This window comes from Carcharhinus amblyrhynchos, chromosome 10, assembly GCF_965287045.1.
Source record: "Carcharhinus amblyrhynchos chromosome 10, sCarAmb.v2.hapA, whole genome shotgun sequence".
Classification (NCBI taxonomy): domain Eukaryota; kingdom Metazoa; phylum Chordata; class Chondrichthyes; order Carcharhiniformes; family Carcharhinidae; genus Carcharhinus; species Carcharhinus amblyrhynchos.
In genome coordinates, this window is record NC_137333.1 from 63758703 (window position 1) to 63780938 (window position 22236).

At 43.0% G+C, this 22236-nt stretch overlaps 1 protein-coding gene across 1 annotated transcript in view; it reads left to right on the forward strand.

The window, feature by feature from the left end:
- Positions 1 to 267: 267 nt before the first annotated feature.
- Positions 268 to 22236, forward strand: part of LOC145349000 (LIM and senescent cell antigen-like-containing domain protein 1) — a 142146-nt gene continuing 120177 nt past the window's right edge. Inside the window, exon 1 of the mRNA XM_080197189.1 lies at positions 268 to 505. Coding sequence (XP_080053315.1) covers positions 477 to 505 — 29 coding nt within the window. The 5' untranslated portion in view covers positions 268 to 476. The remainder of the gene's footprint in view (positions 506 to 22236) is intronic.

A 22236-nucleotide genomic window follows, 5' to 3' on the forward strand; every position in this document is an offset into this window, starting at 1 on the left:
TATTGCATACCATCCATTATGACAAAGAGCACGCTGACAGGCGCTCATTTTCCAGTCAGTTTAACCAATGTAACAATAAAACTGCAACTTTTCTGGCTGTCTCTCAGCAGTACTCATTTCCCTGAAGTTCTCGCTCTGCAGTAGTGTACATATTCCCCACGTAGTGCCCACCCGCCCCCCCCCCCGTATGCCCTGTGTTAGTGATTTAGTTCATTGCTACTCCGCCTCCTCTGTGTGCTTGCTGGTGCGTACGGTTACCAGAATTTACCAATCGCAGTTTGCCTGCTTCTCCCGCATTTAGTGAGCGATGTAAGCGGTGGGAGTCAGCGAGCCTGAGAATGAGTGAGTGAGTGACAGAGAGAGAGGGAGGAAAGCAGAGCTGCAGCATCGCCATTGCTCCGGCCCCTTGCGCACGGACAGCACTGACCACAGGGAGTGGACACTGGAACAAACACACCGCAGTGCTCGAGCGGGTGATGTTCGCCGTCGCTGGAATGACCGGAAGGTAAGGCAAAAGAAAACACAGTCATTGAGAGAACAACCAGATTTTATCCATGTATTTTCCCATTGCCTTGAGGTGGGTTTTTTTTCTGTATTTTTTTTTGAATAAAAGCTTGAACACATTCCAGCTGCACCGTACCGCCAACCTCAGCCTCGCTCCATGATTGCATTTTAATCCTTCTTGCTGGTTTTGTTCCTGTAGTTTGACTCTTCATTTCAGGGGGCGGGCGGGCGGGCGGGGGTGGAAAAAAAGGGCGGAAAAAATCCTCCCTTCTGTTAAATATTAAGTTCTGCTCCGCTTGAAAAGGAAAAGTTGGCTTTAGCCCAGTTGGTTGTAACTCTTGCAGGCCGGGTGGGGATTGCTGAAAGTTGGCTCCTGGATTTAGGGTCACCCCGCCCTAACATACCAGATTAGGTCAGTTTGTGTTAAAATAAAATTACACTGAAATAAAAAGTTTCTGTGATTTGAGGCCTAATCTGGGGTAAACCTCGAGTAAGTACAGTGAGCAGCAGCCAGGAATCCGCGGTTATTTTCTGCAGAGAACTATCTACCAAAGTACAGACTTGAAACTAGGAAGTGAATTCGGCAACAGGGGGAGGGGGGGATTTACACATCATGAAAAGCCAAGACATTACTCATTCAGTTACCAGCAATGCAGCTACAGTGAAGACTCTGAAATGGAAAAAGAATCCTGACCATATATGAAGGCTTATTTCCATTTCCGCCTAAAATCTCAGATACGTCCCGTTTTGAAGGGGCCGAGTTCCCCCCTCCCCCAATGAAACATTTCATTTCTGAAACGTTAATCAAAGCGACCCATGTGAAGGAAGATTTGTAATGAGCGCTTTTGATTTACCAAGGTTACAGAAACGTCTTGCATGCTTCGCAAAAGAATTGCAAGTTACAAAAACTTAAAACCAAATTAAAGTAAAACAATTTATTTTTTTTGCTTTGGGTTCAATTTCAACCACGTTTTGTATTTAGAATATCTTTAATGGAGCAAAACATCTCAGGGAGTTCAATCAGATTTAAAAAAAAGTATATCACGCCATAAAAGGAGACACTGGAACAGATGAGAAATAGGTTCATTCAGGAAGATCTTGCAGGAGATTGAGTGTTGCATGGTGGGTATTCCAGAGCTTAACTTCTAGAGGGCTGTAAGCACAACAGCCAAGGGAGAGCTCGAGTGGAAGAATGCTGGGTCTTCCATTGATTGTGGGGGTGGAGAGATGAGAGTATTGAGGGATTTGAACATGAGGATGAGGAGTTGTCAAACCAGGAGACAATGTGGGTCAGCAGGCATAGGGTTCATGTGTGAACGTGACTTGGTGTCAGTTAAGATTTGGGTAGTAAGTTTACTGATGTTAATTAGCTCTGTTAATTAAGGATAATATCAGGACGGTAGTAAGAGAAGATATAGGCTCCAAAGAGCAAAAGGTGGAATCGTTGTGGGTGTAGATAAGGAATAGTAAGGGGAGGAAGATGATGGTGGGTGTGGTCTATAGGCTCCCAAACAATAACTTTGAGGTGGGGTGGGCAATAAACAAGCAAATAATTGATGCGTGCAGAAACGGAACGGTGATAATTAAGGGGGATTTTAATCTGCATGTTGATTGGATGACTCAAGTCGGACGTGGTGGGCTTGAGGAAGAGTTCTTGGAATGCTGTCGGGATAGTTTCCTTGAACTGTATGTAACGGAACCTACAAGGGAGCAAGCTATCTTAGATCTGGTGCTGTGCAACGAGGCAGTTACAATTAGTGATCTTCTTGTGAAGGATCCTCTTGGGATGAGTGACCATAGTATGATTGAATTTCTGATGCAGATGGAGGATGAGAAAGTAGGGTCCGGAACCTGTGTCCTCTATTTGAACAGAGGGGAGTATGATAGGATGAGAGCGGAATTGGCGAGTGTAGATTGGGGGCGCAGATTGGTTGGTAGGACGGCTGAGGAATAGTGGAGGATTTTTAAGGAGATCTTTTTCGGTACTCAGCAGAAATATATTCCGATGGTAAAGAAGGACAGTAGGAGAAGGGATAACCAGCCGTGGTTATCAAAGGAAATAAAGTAGAGTATTAAATTAAAAGCTGATGCGTTCAGAGCGGCTAAAGATAGTGGGCGATTAGAAGATTGGGAAAGATTTACAAATCAACTAAGAATGACTAAGAAGGTGATAAAGAAAGGAAAGATAGAGTATGAAGCTAAACTAGCTCCAAATATAAAAAATGACAGGAAAAGTTTTTACAAATATATAAAGAAGAAGAGACTGGCTAGAGTGAATGTTGGGACCCTTGGAAGATGAAAGGGGGGATTTAGCAGTGGGCGATGAGGAAATGGCTGAGGCTTTAAATAAGTTTTTTGCCTCGGTCTTCACAGAGGATGACATGAATAGTTTGCCGGATATTAAAAATAGAAGGATGGTAGGAGATGAGGGCCTGAATGCGATAACTGTCACCTAGAGAGGTAGTGCTTTATAGACTAATGGGACTGAAGGTGGACGAGTCCCCAGGACCGGATGGACTGCATCCCAGGGTTCTGAAAGAAATGGCAGAGGTGGTAGCGGATGCCTGAGTAATTATTTATCAAAATTCGCTGGACTCCGGGGAAGTGCCGGAAGATTGGAAAACAGCTAATGTCATGCAGCTGTTTAAAAAAGGTAGCAGACAAAAAGCAGGAAATTATAGGCCGGTTAGTTTAACGTCTGTAGTTGGAAAAATGCTAAAATCTGTCATCAAAGAAGAAATAGCGAGGTGCCTAGAAAAGAATGGTTTGATTGAGCAGACGCAGCACGGATTCGTTAAGGGGAAGTCATGTTTAATGAATTTATTGGAATTCTATGAGGATGTGACTAGTGCGGTAGACAGAGGGGAACCAGTGGATGTGGTGTTTTTAGATTTCCAAAAGGCATTTGATAAGGTGCCTCACAAAAGGTTGCTGCAGAAGGTTAGGGTGCACGGAGTTGGAGGGTAAGGTGTCAGCGTGGATAGAGGATTGGCTGTCTAATAGGAAGCAGAGAGTTGGTATCAATGGGTACTATTCTGATTGGCGGTTGGTGACCAGTGGAGTGCCACAGGGATCGGTGCTGGGGCCTCAACTGTTTACCATTTATATAGATGATCTGGAGGAGGGGGCTGAGCATAAGGTGATGAAATTTGCTGATGACATGAAGATGAGTGGAAAAGAAAATTGCATGGAGGGTGTGGAAAGTCTGCAGAGAGAGCTGGATAGGCTGAGCGAGTGGGCGAGGACCTGGCAGATGGAGTACAATGTTAGCAAGTGCGAGGTTATCCACTTTGGCAGAAATAATAGTAGGAGGGATTATTATTTAAAAGGCGAAAAGCTGCAGCATGCTACGGTGCAGAGGGACCTGGGGGTCCTTGTGCACGAATTGCAAAAACCCAGTCTGCAGGTGCAGCAGGTGATCAAGGCGGCGAATGGAATGTTGGCCTTTATAGCGAGGGGGATAGAATATAAAAGCAAGGAGGTCTTGCTGCAACTGTACAGGGCACTGGTGAGGCCGCAGCTGGAGTACTGTGTGCAGTTTTGGTTCACGCACTTGCTCAAGGACATATTGGCCTTGGAGGGAGTGCAGAGAAGGTTCACTAGGCTGATACTGGAGTTGAGGGGGCTAGCCTATGAAGAGAGACTAAATAGACTGAGTCTGTACTCGTTAGAGTTTAGAAGGCTGAGGGGGGATCTTATAGAGACATATAAGATAATGAAGGGGATAGATAGGGTAGAGGTAGAGAGATTCTTCCCGCTTGGAAAGGATAGCAGGACTAGAGGGCACAGCTTTAAGATAAGGTGGGTGGGGCAGTTTAGATCAGAGTTGAGGAGGAACTTCTTCACTCAGAGGGTGGTTAATCTCTGGAATTCTCTGCCCGTTGAAGTGGTGGAGGCTACCTTGCTGAATATAAGAACATAAGAAATAGGAGCAGGAGTAGGCCATCTGGCCCTTCGAGCCTGCCCCGCCATTCAATAAGATCATGGCTGATCTGTCGTGGCTCAGTTCCACTTTCCCGCCCTCTCCCCATAACCCTTAATCCCCTCTCTTATCAAAAACCCATCAACCCGCTTCTTAAAAATATTTAGCGAGGCAGCCTCCACCAGTTCAACGGGCAGAGAATTCCAGAGATTCACCACCCTTTGAGTGAAGAAGTTCCTCCTCAACTCCGTTCTAAACCGCCCCCCCTTTATCTTGAGGCTGTGCCCCCTAGTCCTTCTGTCTTTTTTGAGCGGGAAGAGTCTCTCCACCTCTATCCTATCCATCCCATTCATCATCTTATACGTCTCAATGAGATCTCCCCTCATTCTTCTAAACTCTAACGAGTACAAGCCTAGTTTATTCAGCCTCTCCTCATAGCTCAACCCCCTCAACTCCAGTATCAGCCTAGTAAACCTCCTCTGCACTCCCTCCAAGGCCAAAATATCCTTCCGCAGGTGCGGTGCCCAAAACTGCACACAGTACTCCAGCTGCGGCCTCACCAATGCCCTATACAGCTGCAGCAAGATCTCCCTACTTTTATATTCAATCCCCCTCGCTATGAAAGCCAGCATCCCATTTGCCTTCCTGACCACCTGCTGCACCTGCAGGCTGGGTTTTTGCGACTCATGCACAAGGACCCCGAGGTCCCTCTGCACCGTCGCCTGCTGCAGTTTTTCGCCACGTAAGTAATAGTCCTTCCTACCATTCTTCCTACCAAAGTGGACCACCTCACACTTGCCAACATTAAATTCCATTTGCCATTTCCTGGCCCATTCGCCCAGCCTATCTAGATCCTTCTGCAGACTCTCCACACCCTCCGCACAATTTGCCTTTCCCCCAATCTTGGTGTCATCAGCAAATTTCGACACCCTACACTCGGTTCCCTCCTCCAGATCATCTATATAAATGGTAAATAGCTGAGGCCCCAGCACCGACCCTTGGGGCACCCCACTAGTCACCAACCGCCAATCCGAATAGCACCCATTGACCCCCACTCTCTGCCTCCTATTTGACAACCAATCCTCTATCCACGCTAACACCCTACCCCCAACTCCATGTCCTCTGACCTTCTGCAGTAACCTCTTGTGAGGTACCTTATCAAACGCCTTCTGAAAATCCAGAAAGACCACATCCACCGGCTCTCCTCTATCCACCGCCCTAGACACATCCTCATAGAACTCCAGTAAATTTGTCAGACACGACTTCCCTTTAATGAAACCGTGTTGCGTCTGCCCTATCAAGCAATTCCCTTCAAGATGCCTCGCAATTTCCTCCTTAATGACTGATTCTAACATTTTACCTACCACAGACATTAAACTAACCGGCCTATAATTCCCCGCCTTTTGCCTGGCACCCTTCTTAAACAACGGCGTAACATTAGCCGTTTTCCAATCTTCCGGCACTTCCCCGGAATCCAGCGACATCTGGAAAATAACCACCAAGGCATCCACTATAACCTCCGCCATTTCTTTCAGAACCCTCGGATGCATTCCATCCGGTCCTGGGGACTTGCCCACAATCAGCCCCTCCAGTCTGTCACGCACCACCTCTCTAGTAACAGTAATGTCATTAAGACCCTCCAGTCCTACCACCTTTCCATCGCTAACACCCGGCAAATTATTCACGTCCTCCTCCGTGAAGACAGAAACAAAAAAGTTATTCAAGACCTTAGCCATATCCCCATCCCCTACCACTAGGTCCCCTTTCTCATCCTCTAAGGGACCAACGTTCACCCTAGCCAGCCTCTTCCTTTTTATATATTTATAAAAACTCTTGCTATCCTTTTTTATATTAAGCGCTAGCCCAGCTTCATAGCTTCTTCTACCCTCCTTTATCAACTTTTTTGTCAATCTTTGTTGACATTTAAACCTTTCCCAATCCTCTTCTCGCCCGCTGCTCTTAGCTACTCTAAATTCCTCCGCTTTTAATTTAACACTTTCCTTCACCTCCTTCGTTATCCACGGCTTATTACCTCTCTTCCTACTGTCCTTTTTAACCATCGGAATAAATTTCTGCTGAGCACCAAGAAAGATCTCCTTAAAGATCCTCCACTGCTCCTCAGCAGACCTACCTTCCAACGCGCTCCCCCAGTCCACATTCGCCAATTCTTCTCTCATCCTACCATACTCCCCTCTATTCAAACAAAGGACGCGTGTCCGGGAACCCACTTTCTCCTCCTCCATCTGCAACAGAAACTCCACCATACAATGATCACTCTCTCCAAGAGGATCCTTCACCGCAAGGTCCCTAATTCTACCCGCCTCATTACATAGCACCAGATCCAAGATAGCTCGCTCCCTCGTCGGCTCCAACACACACTGTTCCAGGAAACTATCCCGGCAGCATTCCAAGAACTCCTCCTCGAGCCCACCTCGTCCAACATGGGTCGACCAATCAATATGCAGATTGAAATCCCCCATAACTACTGCCGTCCCATTCCTGCACGCCGCACTTATTTGCGCGTTAACAGCCCGCCCCACCTCCAGATCATTATTCGGGGGCCTATAGACGACACCCACCAGCGTCTTCCTCCCTTTGCTGTTCCTGATCTCCACCCACAACGATTCCACTTTCTGCTCTTTGGCTCCGATATCATCCCTTGCTACCACCTTGATGCTGTCCTTAATCAGCAGAGCTACGCCACCCCCTCTTTCCTCCTGCCTATCCTTCCTAAACACTTGATAGCCCTGTACATTCATCTCCCAGTCCCTGTCACCTTGCAGCCACGTCTCTGTAATGGCCACCAGATCATATCCATTTGTGTCGATCTGCGCCACCAGCTCATCCACTTTATTCCGAATGCTTCGTGCATTCAGATAAAGCGCTTTCATCCCAGCCTTCTTCTGGACCCTATTTGCCGTAACGCCACCACTTGGGACATCCTCAGCCTCTTCCCTTACCTGTACCCTATCCTTAACTGTAGACCTCCTAACATCACCTAACCTCGCACCCTCCCCCCCCCAATTAGTTTAAAGCCCTGTCTACAGTCCTCTTTACTCGATTCGCCAGCACTCTGGTCCCAGCACGATTCAGACCAACCCCATCCCGCCCGAACAAGTCCCACCTACCCCAATACTGGTGCCAATGCCCCATAAATTCGATCCCATTCCTCCCACACCAATCTCTGAGCCACCCATTCATTTCCTTTATCCTGTCAACCCTACGCCCGTCTGCACTCGGTTCAGGCAGTAGCCCAGAGAAGACCACCTTGTCGGTTCTACTTTTTAATTCCATTCCCAGCTTCTCATACTCCCTCCCCAGATCCTCAGTCCGCACTTTGCCTACGTCGCCGGCACCCACATGTACCACCACAACCGGGTTCTCACCCTCCCACTCCAGATTCCTCTGCAGCCCAGCTGCGACATCCTGTACCCGAGCACCAGGCAGACAACACACCCTTCTGTGCACTTTGTCATTGTGACAAAGGACAGTGTCAATACCCTTCACCCCACTATCCCCAATCACTACTACGTATTTAAGTCACGGGTGGATAGGTTTCTGATAGACAGGGGAATTAAGGATTATGGGGCAAAAGCAGGAAAGTGGAACTGATCCACTTCAGATCAGCCATGATCTTATTGAATGGCGGGGCAGGCTCGAAGGGCTAGATGGCCTACTCCTGCTCCTATTTCTTACGTTCTTAAGTTTAAAGTGAGCTTAAGGACATGAAGGATGTAGGAGTAGGAGGCAAGTCTGGAGGGTAACAAAATAAGAACGTAAGAAATAGGAGCAGGAGTAGGCCATCTAGCCCTTTGAGCCTGCCCCGCCATTCAATGAGATCATGGCTGATCTGTTGTGGCTCAGTTCCACATTCCCGCCCTCTCCCCATAACCCTTAATCCCCTCGCTTATCAAAAACCCATCAACCCGCATCTTAAAATATTTAGCGAGGCAGCCTCCATCACTTCAACGGGCAGAGAATTCCAGAGATTCACCACCCTTTGAGTGAAGAAGTTCCTCCTCAACTCCGTTCTAAACCGCCCCCCCTTTATCTTGAGGCTGTGCCCCCTAGTCCTACTGTCCTTTCTGAGCGGGAAAAGTCTCTCCACCTCTATCCTATCCATCCCATTCATCATCTTATATGTCTCAATGAGATCTCCCCTCATTCTTCTAAACTCTAACGAGCCTAGTTTATTCAGCCTCTCCTCATAGCTCAACCCCCTCAACTCCGGTATCAGCCTTGTAAACCTCCTCTGCACTCCCTCCAAGGCCAAAATATCCTTGTGTAAGTGTGGCTTACACCAAAACTGCACACAGTACTCCAGCTGCGGCCTCACCAATGCCCTATACAGCTGCAGCAAGACCTCCCTACTTTTATATTCAATCCCCCTCGCTATGAAGGCCAGCATCCCATTAGCCTTCCTGACCACCTGCTGCACCTGCAGGCTGGGTTTTTGCGACTCATGCACAAGGACCCCGAGGTCCCTCTGCACCGTCTGGATGAGACTTTCCATAGAGGATGGGATGAGGCAAAGGCAGAAACGGGTAACATTGAAGAGATGGAGTTAACTAGAATTATATGCAGTTTACAGCACGGATGTGAACAAAGGATAGTATAGCACAAGAACTGGCCCTTCAGCCCCCCAAGCCTGCACCAATCATGATGCCTGCCTAAACTAAAACTATGCACTTATGGAATCCGTATCCTTCCATTCCCATCCTATTGTACCTGCTCCCACCATCTCCCCAGACAGCATGTTCCAACCCTCTGTTTTTAAAAGTTTGCCTCGCACGTCTCCTCTAAACTTTTCCCCATGCACCTTAAACCTACGTCTTCTAGTACTTGACCCTTCTACCTGAGGGAAGAGCATTTGACTATCCACGCTATTTATAATCTTGTAAGCCTCTACCAGGTCACCCCTCAACCTCCGTCGTTCTCGTGAGAACAAACAGAGTTTATCCAACCTCTCGTCATAGCTAATACCCTCCAGACTAGGCAACATCCTGATAAACCTCTTCAGTGATCGGTGGGCATGTACGCCCAGATCTCTCTGCCTGTGAATACTCCTAAGGATTCTACCATTTACTGTATAATTCCTGCATGCATTGGACCTTCCAAAATGCGTTAGCTCACACTTGAGGAATTGGAAGATAAGCTCTGGTCAAATAAAATGCTAAGACTCAATAGTCTTCTCTGGAAATTAAAATTTTAGGACACTTTAACCCTTACGTTTTGTTAGTATTGCTCTTAATGGGTACCAACTGGTGATGCAAGGATCTGCAACAGCCGATGGGAGCCACAGAGCAAATTTGCTGGACTCATTAACTGGCTGTCAGGAGAAGACTCAATAATGAAATGGGTACTACATCATCTGGGATGATGTTTCAATCTGTTTATGTTCATAAACATTTTGCACTGAATTCTAACCTTAATACCTGTATGTTCGGATGGCTCTTTCTACTGAGAGCTGTACAATCGAAGTTATTGCAACTCTCCCTGTAAAATATGACCATATTGCATTAATATATGCTTCTTTCTATTAATTGAAAGAAGTTCTGTCATATGTCTTATTTGTCTTTATTTTGACAGTGCTTTCGTCCTGATTTTTTTCCCCAAGACTATTTCTCTAAGATCTTTAAATAATTATAGTATACTTCACCTATCCAGTTTCCCTCCACTCTCTCCAGTTCAGTGCAAGTGAACTACATAATGATGAGCCACTGTGTCTTTCACTCTGGCTGCTCACTGGAAGAAGGGGTCAGGCTGCATTTAGGTGTGGGGAAATACCTAACTGTGGTGATAGTCATCCAGCCAACATAAAAATTGCTTGCCTTACTAGCGCAAAAATAACTCAATTTGTAATGTTTTGCATTTGTATTCATTAAGTTGTTGGTGAAATTATCATATTGCTGTGAAAACTAAACAATTAATTGGCACGAATACTAAATTTGAATGCCTTAAGTCATTGTGCAAGTAATTTTTCTGTAAATCTCCATACCTCAATATGCATTCTATTTAAACCACTGTTGTGTACGTGTAAAGTATTTTAATTTGCTGCTGTTTTCCCACATACTTCCAATTTTAACGTGTTGTGATTTGAGTGTGCAGGTTTTTCTGCTATTTGAAGCTGGAGGACAGGCTATATTTTTTTCAAAGGACTTAGTGTGCATGCACTAATCTTGATTAACTTTCAAACAATCCAGGAATTTGTTTTCAATGTGAAGGTTAATTTTTCAGTATAGTTCAATGTGCTAATGTTTTATTTAACAACCCATTGAAACTTGGGTGGGGCAAAAGACCTTGTCGACCACAAGCAAGTCCCACCCAATCTGCTTTTGCCTGACACTATAAAAAAAAACCTAATCAGAATTGATGAGAAAAATTTCACTGCTTTTGGTGAGATACCAATAAAAACAAAATACTGACGATGCTGGAAATCTGAATTTAAAAACAAGAATCGCTGGGGATACTCAGGTCTGGCATCATACGTGAAGACAGAAATAGACTTAAAGTTTTGAATCAAATGTGACGCTTCATAATTGAAGAAAGGTAGAAATGTGATGAGTTTAGCTATTGAAGGTTGGGGGAGGATGAGGGAAAAACAAAAGGGAATGTTTGCGACAGGACAGAAGGTAAGAAACACTAAATGACAAAGACATCACGGAACAAATGCAAAGGGAGTGGTTATGGTTGTGGTGAAGAAACAAAACGTTTTGCCCAGAGTGACTGAAAGGCAGAAGAATGAGCAGTTTTGTCTGGAAGCAAAAACATGAAAAACAAGGTTAAGACTTGCACACAGCAGAAACAGAATCAACGTGGGGGACAAGGTTAATTGTCTGAAACTGTTAAACTCACTATTGAGTCTAGAAGTGCCTAATTGGAAGATGAGGTGCTGCCCCTTGAGCTTGCATTGAACTTCATCTGAATATTGTGGGACATCCAAGGTTAGAAAAGTATGCCTGGAGCAAGGTGATGAATTAAAATGGCAAGCAACTGGAAAATTGTGGTCGTGCTTACAGTGTGAATGGCAGTATTCCGCCCAATCTGTGCTCGGGCTCCCCAAAATAGTGAAAACAGCATTGTGTACAGCAGACTGTAAATGAAATTGGAAGAAGCACAAGTAAATCATTGCTTCACCTGGAAGGAGTTTTTTGAGGCCTGGGATGGTGAGGACAGTAGTGGCACGATAGCACAGTGGTTAGCACTGCTGCTTCGCAGCTCCAGAGTCCTGGGTTCGATTCCCGGCTCAGGTCACTGTCTGTGTGGAGTTTGCACATTGTCCTCGTGTCTGCGTGGGTTTCCTCTGGGTACTCCGGTCCCTCCCACAGTCCAAAGATGTGCGGGTTAGGTTGATTGGCCATGCTAAGAAATGGTCCCTTAGTGTCCAGGGATGTGTAGGTTAGAGGGATTAGCAGGGTATAATATGTAGGGATATGGGGGTAGGGCCGAGGTGGGATTGTGGTTGGTGCAGGTTCGATGAGCCGAAGGGCCTCTTTCTGCACTGTAGGGTTCTATGATCTATGACAGAGGAGGTAAAAGGCATGGTAAGTACCCTCTCGACACCAGGTTAAAGTCCAACAAGTTTATTTGGTACCACGAGCTTTCAAAGCACTGCTCCTTCATCAGGTGAGCGTATTTGTTTCACAAACAGGTTATATATAGACACAACTCAATTACAAGATATTGCTTGGAATGCAAGTCTTAACAGGTAGTCAAGTCTTTACAAATGCAGACAATGTGAGTGGAGAGAGGATTAAACATAGATTAAAGAGGTATGAATTGTCTCCAGCCAGGAGAGTGAGATTTTGCAACCCCAGGCAAGTTATGGGGGTTACAGCTAGCGTGACATGAACCCAAGATCCCGGTTGAGGCCGTCCTCGTGTATGTGGAAGTTGGCTATCACTTTTCTGCTCAGCGTTTCTGCATTGTTGTGTCTCGTGATGGCTGCCTTAGAGAATGCTTACCTGAAGATCAGAGGCTGAATGCCCTTGATTGTTGAAGTGTTCCCCTACAGGAAAGGGACACTCCTGCCTGGTGATTGTCGAGTGGTGTCCAAAAGATGGTCGCGTGGGAAGATACTGTGGGAATAAGATGAGGTGTTGGGATTGATTGAGTGGAGTAGGCTGTTGCAGAGGGAACAGTGCCTTTGGAATGTGAATGTGGCATGTTGGGGAAGGGATTGTGGAGTTATGTTTAGTGGTGGCATCATGCTGGAAGTGACGGTAGATGATTCTTTGAATGTAGAAGCTGGTCGTGAACACGAGGGAAACCCTATTGCTCTTCTGGGAGGGGGAGGAAACATGAATGTAGAAGTGTGGGGAAATATGTACATAAAAATATATGGGAACAAGGAACTTTCATCATTTGGCTCCTTTTCTTGGCTGAATTCAACCCTTTCTCAGGTCTGCCTTTCATGGCTGCGGTAGGTGTAGCTCACATTGCTGTCAAATGCATGGCGCAGTGTAAATGGTCTAGATTTCTGAGTACCTAAAATTTCAGCACCTTACCAAAACTGTCAATAGAAGCAGTTCTGTAATACAAGTCCTCTCAAAGGTCACATTCCATGTTGCCAAATGTCATCATCCATAGAGACCTGACTCTTTTGTGCCCAAGTTGAAATACAGAGCCAAGTGTCACATGTAGAGAAGTGATACTATGGCGTACACTAAGTAATGGTCTTGCTACAATTTTAAAAAAAAGCTTCTTGTACATTTGATAATCATTAAATGAGCTTTAAGATAAAAATAATTACTATGTCACGTAACAATGTTAACGGATAGGGTGAGGAGAAAACTGAAACCCTTGTATCATTTCTTTTGCTGTCCATAATCTTGTGCATTTAGGAAAGGAAGATGTATGTTTGTCTCTTGGTCCCCAAGTGTGTAGTCAATTTTAATCATAGCAGCAAAGTTTCATGAGTTTAAATAAAGAAGATTGTTTAATCATAGATTGAATCATAGAATCCCAACAATGCAGAAAGAGGCTACTTGGCCCCTTGAGACTGCAGCGTCAACAATCCCACCCTGTAACGCAACACATGTACCCCACTAATCTTCCTGGCAATAGGCATTTGAGCATGGCTGATCCACCTAATTTGCACACCTTTGGACTGTGGGAGGAAACCCACGCAGACACAGGAAAACATGCAAACTCCACACAGACAGTGGCCCATGGCTGGAATTGAACCTGGGTCCCTGGTGCTGTGAGGCAGTGATGCTAACAACTGTGCCACCCATTTAGTCACACATTCAGCCCGAAAGTCAATATTCTCACATATAGACGCACACAAAATGTACAATTAAAGAGATTAATGGATTTTTACAAGTTGTAAACAAAAGAACAATTCATGTCTTACATATTTGGTACATCGTAGGAAAATTAGTCATTGTGGACCTGGTAAAGAGATGCGTCATTCCAGTAGAATGGGTGGTTTGGAATAGTACATCAGGACTATTACAAGATTCCTTCAAAGAGAAGGAGTTTCAGCAGATCGCAAAGCTAGTCCCTTATCTATTTTCTCATCAGGAAGTCTGGTTGATAGATGGATGAGGAGTAGGAATTAGGCTGGGAGGCTTTTAACATATTTGATTTATTATTGTCACATGTATTGGTAAACAGTGAAAAGTATCGTTTCTTTCATGCTATACAGACAAAGCATACTGTTCATGGAGAAGGAAAGGAGAAAGTGCAGAATGTAATGTTACAGTCATAGCTAGGGTGTGGAGAAAGAACAACTTAGTGCGAGGTAGGTCAATTCAGAAGTTTGATGCCAGCAGGGAAGAATCTGCTCTTGAGTCGGTTGGTATGTGACCTCAGACTTTTGGATCTTTTTCCTGATGGAAGAAGGTGGAAGAGAGTATGTCTGGGGTGCGTGGAAGGCAGCTGGAAGTGTAGACAGAGTCAGTGGATGGAAGGATGGTTTGCATGATGGATTCAGCTATATTTATGACCTTTTGTAGTTTCTTGCAGTCTTGGGCAGAGCAGCAGTCACACCAAGCTGTGATACAACCAGGAAGAAGGCTGTCTGTAAAACTTGGTGAGAATCGTAGCTGACATGCCAAATTAAGAACATAAGAACATAAGAAATAGGAGCAGGAGTAGGCCATCTAGCCCTTCGAGCCTGCCCCGCCATTCAATGAGATCATGGCTGATCTGTCGTGGCTCAGTTCCACTTTCCCGCCCTCTCCCCATAACCCTTAATCCCCTCTCTTATCAAAAACCCATCAACCCGCGTCTTAAAAATATTTAGCAAGGCAGCCTCCACCACTTCAACGGGCAGAGAATTCCAGAGATTCACCACCCTTTGAGTGAAGAAGTTCCTCCTCAACTCCGTTCTAAACCGCCCCCCCTTTATCTGAGAAAGTAGAGGCGTTGGTGGGTTTTCTTAATTATAGTGTTGGCATGGGGGGACCAGGACTGGTTGTTGGTGATCTGGACGTTTGAAAACTTGAAACTCTCAACCATTTCTACTTTGTCTCCATTGATGTCGACAGGGGCATGTTCTCTATAATGCTTCCTGAAGTCAATGGCAATGTCCTTCGTTTTGTTGACATTGAGGGAGAGATTATTGTCATCGCACTAGCCTCAAAGATTAAAAGGCTTTGATATTAATGCTTGGTCAGAAGCTGATATTTTGCAATGGTGCTTTTTTGTAGACTGCATTGTTCATTCTGGATTTTGGAATAATAAAAGATTTTGATGTCATAAGCCAGTACTTGTCATATGATCATCTGTTTTCCACCCCAGAGTGGTTTAATGCTGAAAGTCATTGCTGCACATTTGGAAAAAGATGATGGTCATTCACATCTACTTGAGGTTAACTGATTTTCTGCAGTTTCCCTTTTAAATTGCAAACTTGGAAAGACAAAATCCAGAAATCCATTGAGTTTTGAATTTGGAATTAACCACAAACAATGTTAAGTGTAAATTCCACTGTTGGATGCTCTGTGGGTAAATTCATTCAAAGGGGAACCCCCCCCCCAAAAAAAAATCTGGGGTGATTCAATTCTCCGGAAGTTTAAGGTCGTCTGTGTTGAAGTTGACAGTGATCAAAACCACCCTGTTAGTGTCAACCATCAAAACGGAAAGACAGTTCCAGGAGCTTCCATACAATCCATATTTGAATAGGCCAAGCTTTCACTGAAGATAACAACAGACCACAAAGGTGTCTATTTCTGGCCTGGGATAAAACATGATGCTGCACTGCTTAAAGAATTGATCTGCACAAGATACTGGTATTCTTTTTCTCTACTTTTTGTTACCAATTTTCTCCCGTCCCCTCCTAAAGTTAGGTCGATTCCATTCTGGGTTAGCGGAGCCATGTTCTCTGTAGTAATTCATCAAATGATTGTTATTCATGAGGGAATAATTGCCAAGTCCAATCCAGCACTTGTCAAATAGAGCAGGGCTAATTAGGGAGCAATTGCGAATGGCACGCCAGTGGTCACATTCTCATTGATGTGCCAGAAGTGATTCACCTATTCTGCAGCTATGTTGCAGGTCAAAACTGGGACCTTATAGATCGTCTTCATTTAGTCATATAATAAACTTTGAGATTAGTTCTTGAATTTTTATTGACCACTGAAGTATTTTAAAATAGATAATTGATTTCTTACATATTGGAGATATCACTTTTGTAGTTGTTCATTTGAAAATGAATTTGCTGAGCCTTTTATGAAGTATTTCAGATTTTTAATGAACAATAAAGTATTTGTCATCAAAGGAATAAAGACATTTTAAGCATTCCCATGTTGGTGCCTGAACACTAGCCATTATTGTGGCCCTCCTGTCACATGTCTAGGGTTTGGCCCTGCATTGTGATCTTTTGTGAACTTTTTGCAGAATGAAATCTCATGGCATACTTTGTTGCAAAATATCGTAATCGTAATCTTACTGGAACCCATTAAACTCATTAAAGAGTTACTGTAGTGGAAATTCTGTGCTTAGCATTTCTGGAAGTTGGAAACGACAAGTTGAACAATGTTTGTAACTGGCACCAATTATGTGGATTTAAAACCTGAATACAAAATACCTAATTAAGAAGAATAGTTGATTTATGAAGGGGGCAAATTAGAATTATAAAATGATCTGGATTTTTAAAAAAAATCTACAAGTGAAACTTGATATGAACATATGTTTTTTCAAGTTTTTTGCTAGTGTCACAGGTAGGCTTACATTTAACACTGCGATGAAGTTGCTGTGAAAATTTTCTGGTCGCACAATCTGTTGTCTGTTCGGATACACTGAGGGAAAATTTAACATGGCCATTAGCACATCTTTGGACTGTGGGAGGAAACCGAAACACAAAATACTGTAAGAAGGAAAAAAAAGATAGTTAAGTACTTTATTACTTATTTCCCTCTTGTCCAAGGACATAGATTGATGGCTAGATGAACATTTATTGGCCATCCTATTTTATCTTTGAGAAGGTGTGGGTGAGCAGCTTTTTTGACCCGCTCAGTCACTCTGGCGCAGGTACTTGAAACTCCTTAACCAACAACATTTCAGGATTTTGACCCAATGATGATAGCAGCAATATGTCTCCAGGTCAGGATTGTGTGTGACAGGATGACAGTGGTAGTGGAGAAATAGCCACAAGTAAAGTTTAAAGATACCTCAGGTTTCAATGCTGAATGTGCCTGGTACAGGAATAGCAATCAAAATAAACAACAAGAATAGAATGTGGACCTTGAGGCCAAATCACTGGAATGCAGGTCAAATGCAGCATGACACAGTGGTTAGCATTGCTGCCGTGTAGTGCCAGGGTCTCGGGTTCAATTCTTGGCTTGGGTCACTGTCTGTGCAGAGTCTGCATGTTCTCCCCATGTCTGCATGAGTTTCCTCCGGCTGCTTCAATTTCATCCTACAGTCCAAAAGGTGTGCAGGTTAGTTGCATTGGCCAGGCTAAATTCTCCCTCAGTGTATCTGGAAAGGTGACGGAGTGTGGTGACTAGGGAATTTTCACAGTAACTTCACCGCAGTGTTAATAGAAGCCTACTTGTGACCCAATAAATAAACTTTAAAAATTAAATGTTGTGTCAAACATGCACAGTCCTCTGCTCAGACCACAGTTCAATTCTGGTCACCAAAATACTGAGTACCTTCAAGGTTTGAAGAAAGCACTGCCCACTAGGGATCTATCTTCGCTGAACTATCATAGAACTGAGTTACATAAGAACATAAGAACATAAGAAATAGGAGCAGGAGTAGGCCATCTAGCCCTTCGAGCCTGCCCCGCCATTCAATAAGATCATGGCTGATCTGTCGTGGCTCAGTTCCACTTTCCCGCCCTCTCCCCATAACCCTTAATCCCCTCTCTTATCAAGAACCCATCAACCTGCTTCTTAAAAATATTTAGCGAGGCAGCCTCCACCACTTCAACGGGCAGAGAATTCCAGAGATTCACCACCCTTTGAGTGAAGAAGTTCCTCCTCAACTCCGTTCTAAACCGCTTCCCCTTTATCTTGAGGCTGTGCCCCCTAGTCCTACTGTCTTTTTTGAGCGGGAAGAGTCTCTCCACCTCTATCCTATCCATCCCATTCATCATCTTATACGTCTCAATGAGATCTCCCCTCATTCTTCTAAACTCTAACGAGTACAAGCCTAGTTTATTCAGCCTCTCCTCATAGCTCAATCCCCTCAACTCCGGTATCAGCCTAGTAAACCTCCTCTGCACTCCCTCCAGGGCCAAAATATCCTTGCGCAGGTGCGGCGCCCAAAACTGCACACAGTAGTTATCAGCTAAAACTTAGGGCTTTCAAAATTGAAATGAGGTAACCCTATAGAGAGAGATATATAGGATTGTAAATACTGTGCAAAAGGTAGAATAGGAAAATTACTTAAGACTCGTCAGAGACTGGACATGGAGACACGCATTTAAACAAAATAAAGTAAGTCTAGAAAGAACTGTAAATACTGATATCTCAGAAGCATTAAAGAAGCAGTTGGAGGTCATGATAGTTTTTTAAAAGTCATTTATGGGATGTGAGCATCACTGACTAGACCAGCATTGATTGCCCATCCCTAGTTGCCCTTGAGAAACCACTGCAGTCCCTGAGATGTAGGTATGCCTACAGTGCTGTAAGGGGGGGAGATCAGTTCAATTTCATTCTTTTTTGTTCCATTTGTAATGGTTGAATACAACTGACTGTCTTGCTAGACCATTTCAGAGGGCATTTAAAAGTCAACCACATAGCTGTTGATTAGAGATAGGAAGTTTCCTTGTTGCAATATTATAATGGACCGTAGGTTTATTTTCAGTATTCAAAATTGCTGGCAATTTTGTAATTCCTGCTCCCAGTGCTTGTGGTCAAATTCAGCACATCAGTATGGTCCAACTATCTTTCTTTCTTCCCACAAAAAGATATAAGCCTATATGTGACTAATAAATTAACTTTAACTACATTGCAAAGACTCTGGCTGAAAGCATACACTGTGAATACAACTTCTACCTAGCACAATCTGAGTATGTGTTGTTTTCACATTGCCTCTAGTCTCCATGTAGCCAAGCTACAAAATGATATCAGCTCAGACTTGATGAATAGCTTTTACTTCATAGCTCCTTCCGTTATCTCATAAGAAACCCATTGCAGTTTCCATTGTTCTTCTGAAAGTTATACTTCCTAGTTTAATATCATCTGCAAATAGCAACATAGTTTTCTTTTGACCTATAACCAAATTATTGATCAATGAAAGGAAGTGACTGCAGCACTGAATCTTTGGGACACCACACCAAACCATTTTAAAAGAACTACCCGTTTTCTCCCTGCAAGACAATTTAGTCCAGTTTTTTTCTCCTCCAGCTAATTCCATAGTCATTTGTTTTTCTTAAAGATGTCCTTTATGGTACCTTGTCAATGGCTTTCTGAAAATCCATGTACCCTACAAACATTATAGTTTTCCATGTTTACTCTGTTTTCTTTTCTCACGTGAGAGCTTTACGTCAAGCACAATTGTTTGTTTGTAAAATTCCGTCTATTTTTCTCTAATTTTAGTTGCATGGTAATTTCATTCCTAATTAGAGACTCTAAAATTTCTCTGGCACGGATGTTAAGGTAACTGCCATTTCATTATCTGGATTAGTCTCTTCATTAAAAAAATGGATGCTATAATTGCTACACCCCTAATTTTTCAATAGGAAACATTTCCATAAAAGGGGATTTCCAAATTGTGCCCAATTGGAGGAACATATTTTACTTTGGTCTGTAGAAGGAAATTCATAACTTATCTTGCTGTCCCTTTACTATTAACATGCCTTTAGGAATTGGTTGGGCCAATATAAGGAGCAAAAATTGAAACTATATATGAAGGTAAAGGGTATGACAGAGATACTAAAGTTAATACCTTGCATATTTCTTTACCAAAGAAGAACGTGCTGCCAAAGTCAGTGAAGTAATAGGTAGTTGAGGGACTGGCAGGCTAAAAATTCATGAAGAGAATGTATTAGAAAGGTTGGCTGTATTTGAAGTTAATGAACAATCAGACCCGAAGGATTGAATGCATCTGAGGATACTAGGGGATCTAAGGGAGGATATTGTAGAGTCGTTACTTATAATCTTCCAATCCTCAGGTATGAAGAAGTGTCAGAGGACTGGATAACTGCCAAAAAAAGGTAGTTAAGGAAAATCATCAAGGACTTATTAAAGGCAAATAATATTGAATTTGTTTGATGAGCTATTTAGAGAATTGTTGAAGGTAATGTGGTTTATCCAGTCTAAATGGACTTCCAAAAGATAGTGGATAAAGTGCCACATAAACACTAGCCGGCAAAGTTGAAGCCTACAGAATAAATGGGACAGTGGCAGCACAGATACAAAGTTGACTGAGTGACAAGAAAAAGAGTAGTGGTGAACAGTTGATTTTTTTAGTTGGTGGATGTATGAAGTTCACCTGTTTTTGTTGAAATATATCAGTAACCTAGACTTGGGTATCCAGGACATAATTTCAAAATTCGCAAATGACACAAAACCTTAAAGTATGACATATTGTGAGATGAATAGTGATAGTCTTCAAGAGGACATTTTATAGTTATTTTATATAGAGGAACTATTTTATAGTTCCATTGTTAAAAAGTGACATAAGTGTAGACTTGTTGTTAGGGAAAGGCTGATGGAATAAATGGACATGTGGAGGATTAAATTTTAATTTGGAGAAGTATAGAGAGGCAAATAAACTGAACAGTACAATGCTAAAGGGAACACAAGGACCTAGAGGTATATATGCACAAATTGTTGAGAGTGACAGAGCAGGTTGGAAAAAGTTCTTATAAAGGCTAACGCAATATTGGGAATTGTAAATGGAAGCATGAAATACAAAAGCAAGGAATTCCTTATGAATCTTTATAAATCACTTCCCTGGCCTTAACTGGAATATTGTGTCCAAATTTGGCCTTTAGGAAAGCTTTGGAAAGTGCAGAAAAAAATTGCGGAATAATACCATGGATGTGGGATTTCAGTTAGGTGGATAGATTGGAGAAGCTGGGGTTATCTTTTTACTTCCCTTTTGAAACTTAATAGCTGAAAACAGCAAACCCTTACTTGCATCCGAAGGCAAAGTTCTACCTGCTGCTTGTTTACTTATTTAAAAAAAACTAACTTGACCATACCTAATTAAAATGCAGGCCTTTAGCACATACACTCCTTCTTTGCCCCAAACCCCACAAATAATGTTTTCAGTTTAATTAACTTAGTTTCACACATGCACACAGACCCACAGGTCTGCTTCACAACATGACACAATAGACTCTCAGAATATTAAGTATAACATTTCTCATCACAGTAGGTAAAGAAGAACTACACCGTTAGAAGAATGGCTGAGACCTAGTGAATTGCAAAAGGACCAATGGTGTCATGAAGAAAGGTTTTTTAATGCCACAAGTGGTTAGGATCTGAAATGCACTGTTTCATAGTGTGATGGAGAGAAATTCAATTAGGACTTTCAAAAAGGAATCAAAAGAGAAAACTTGCATGATTTTGTGGAAGCGGAAAGTCAGCACAGATGCAGTGGGCTGAATTGACCCCTTTGTGCTGTAACCATTCAATGGTTTGACTTCAACTTCCATCAGTGAGAGTTTAAAAGTTTATTTATTATTGTCACAAGTAAGCTTACATTAACACTAATGAAGTTACTGTGAAAATCCCCAAACTGCGGCGCCTGTTCAAGTACACTGAGGGAGAGTTTAGCATGGCCAATGCACCTAACCAGGCACATCTTTCATACTGTGGGAGGAAACCAGAGCACCCAGAGGAAAAAAGGGGTGTGTTTTCTAATTCACCGTGACCCTAAACTGTGACTAACTGAAATAAAAGTTAGCACTAAACACATTTTAAAACAACATTTCTACTAATAGGGCAATTTTTAATACTGTTTTGGATCTGCACATTTGCTGTAGCAAATGGTATAGCTATAATTAGAGAATATAACATTTTAAAATCATAGGCACATTATCAATAAAGTGGTATTAGGAATGAAAAATTGATGTGTAGCCAGAAGCCACTCTGAGACACAAGTAATGCTAATCAGGACCAATTTTCATGTCTATTTTGTATTCTGATGAATATAAAACATGGATGATTTTTGGAGTAGGGAAATCAAAATATTTACCACAAAATATATTCCAAAATATGGACTGTCTAAATCAAATGGAGTTTAATTGCTGGGAAGGAAAAAAACAATAGATTTAAAACAAATGTTTAAACAACTACCAGTGAAAATGGAGCTATGAAATTAAGGTGTGAAATAGTTTAAAAAATTAAATATTATATATGTGTTCAAATATCAAGAGTAGCAATTTGTATATTTGCCCATACCAT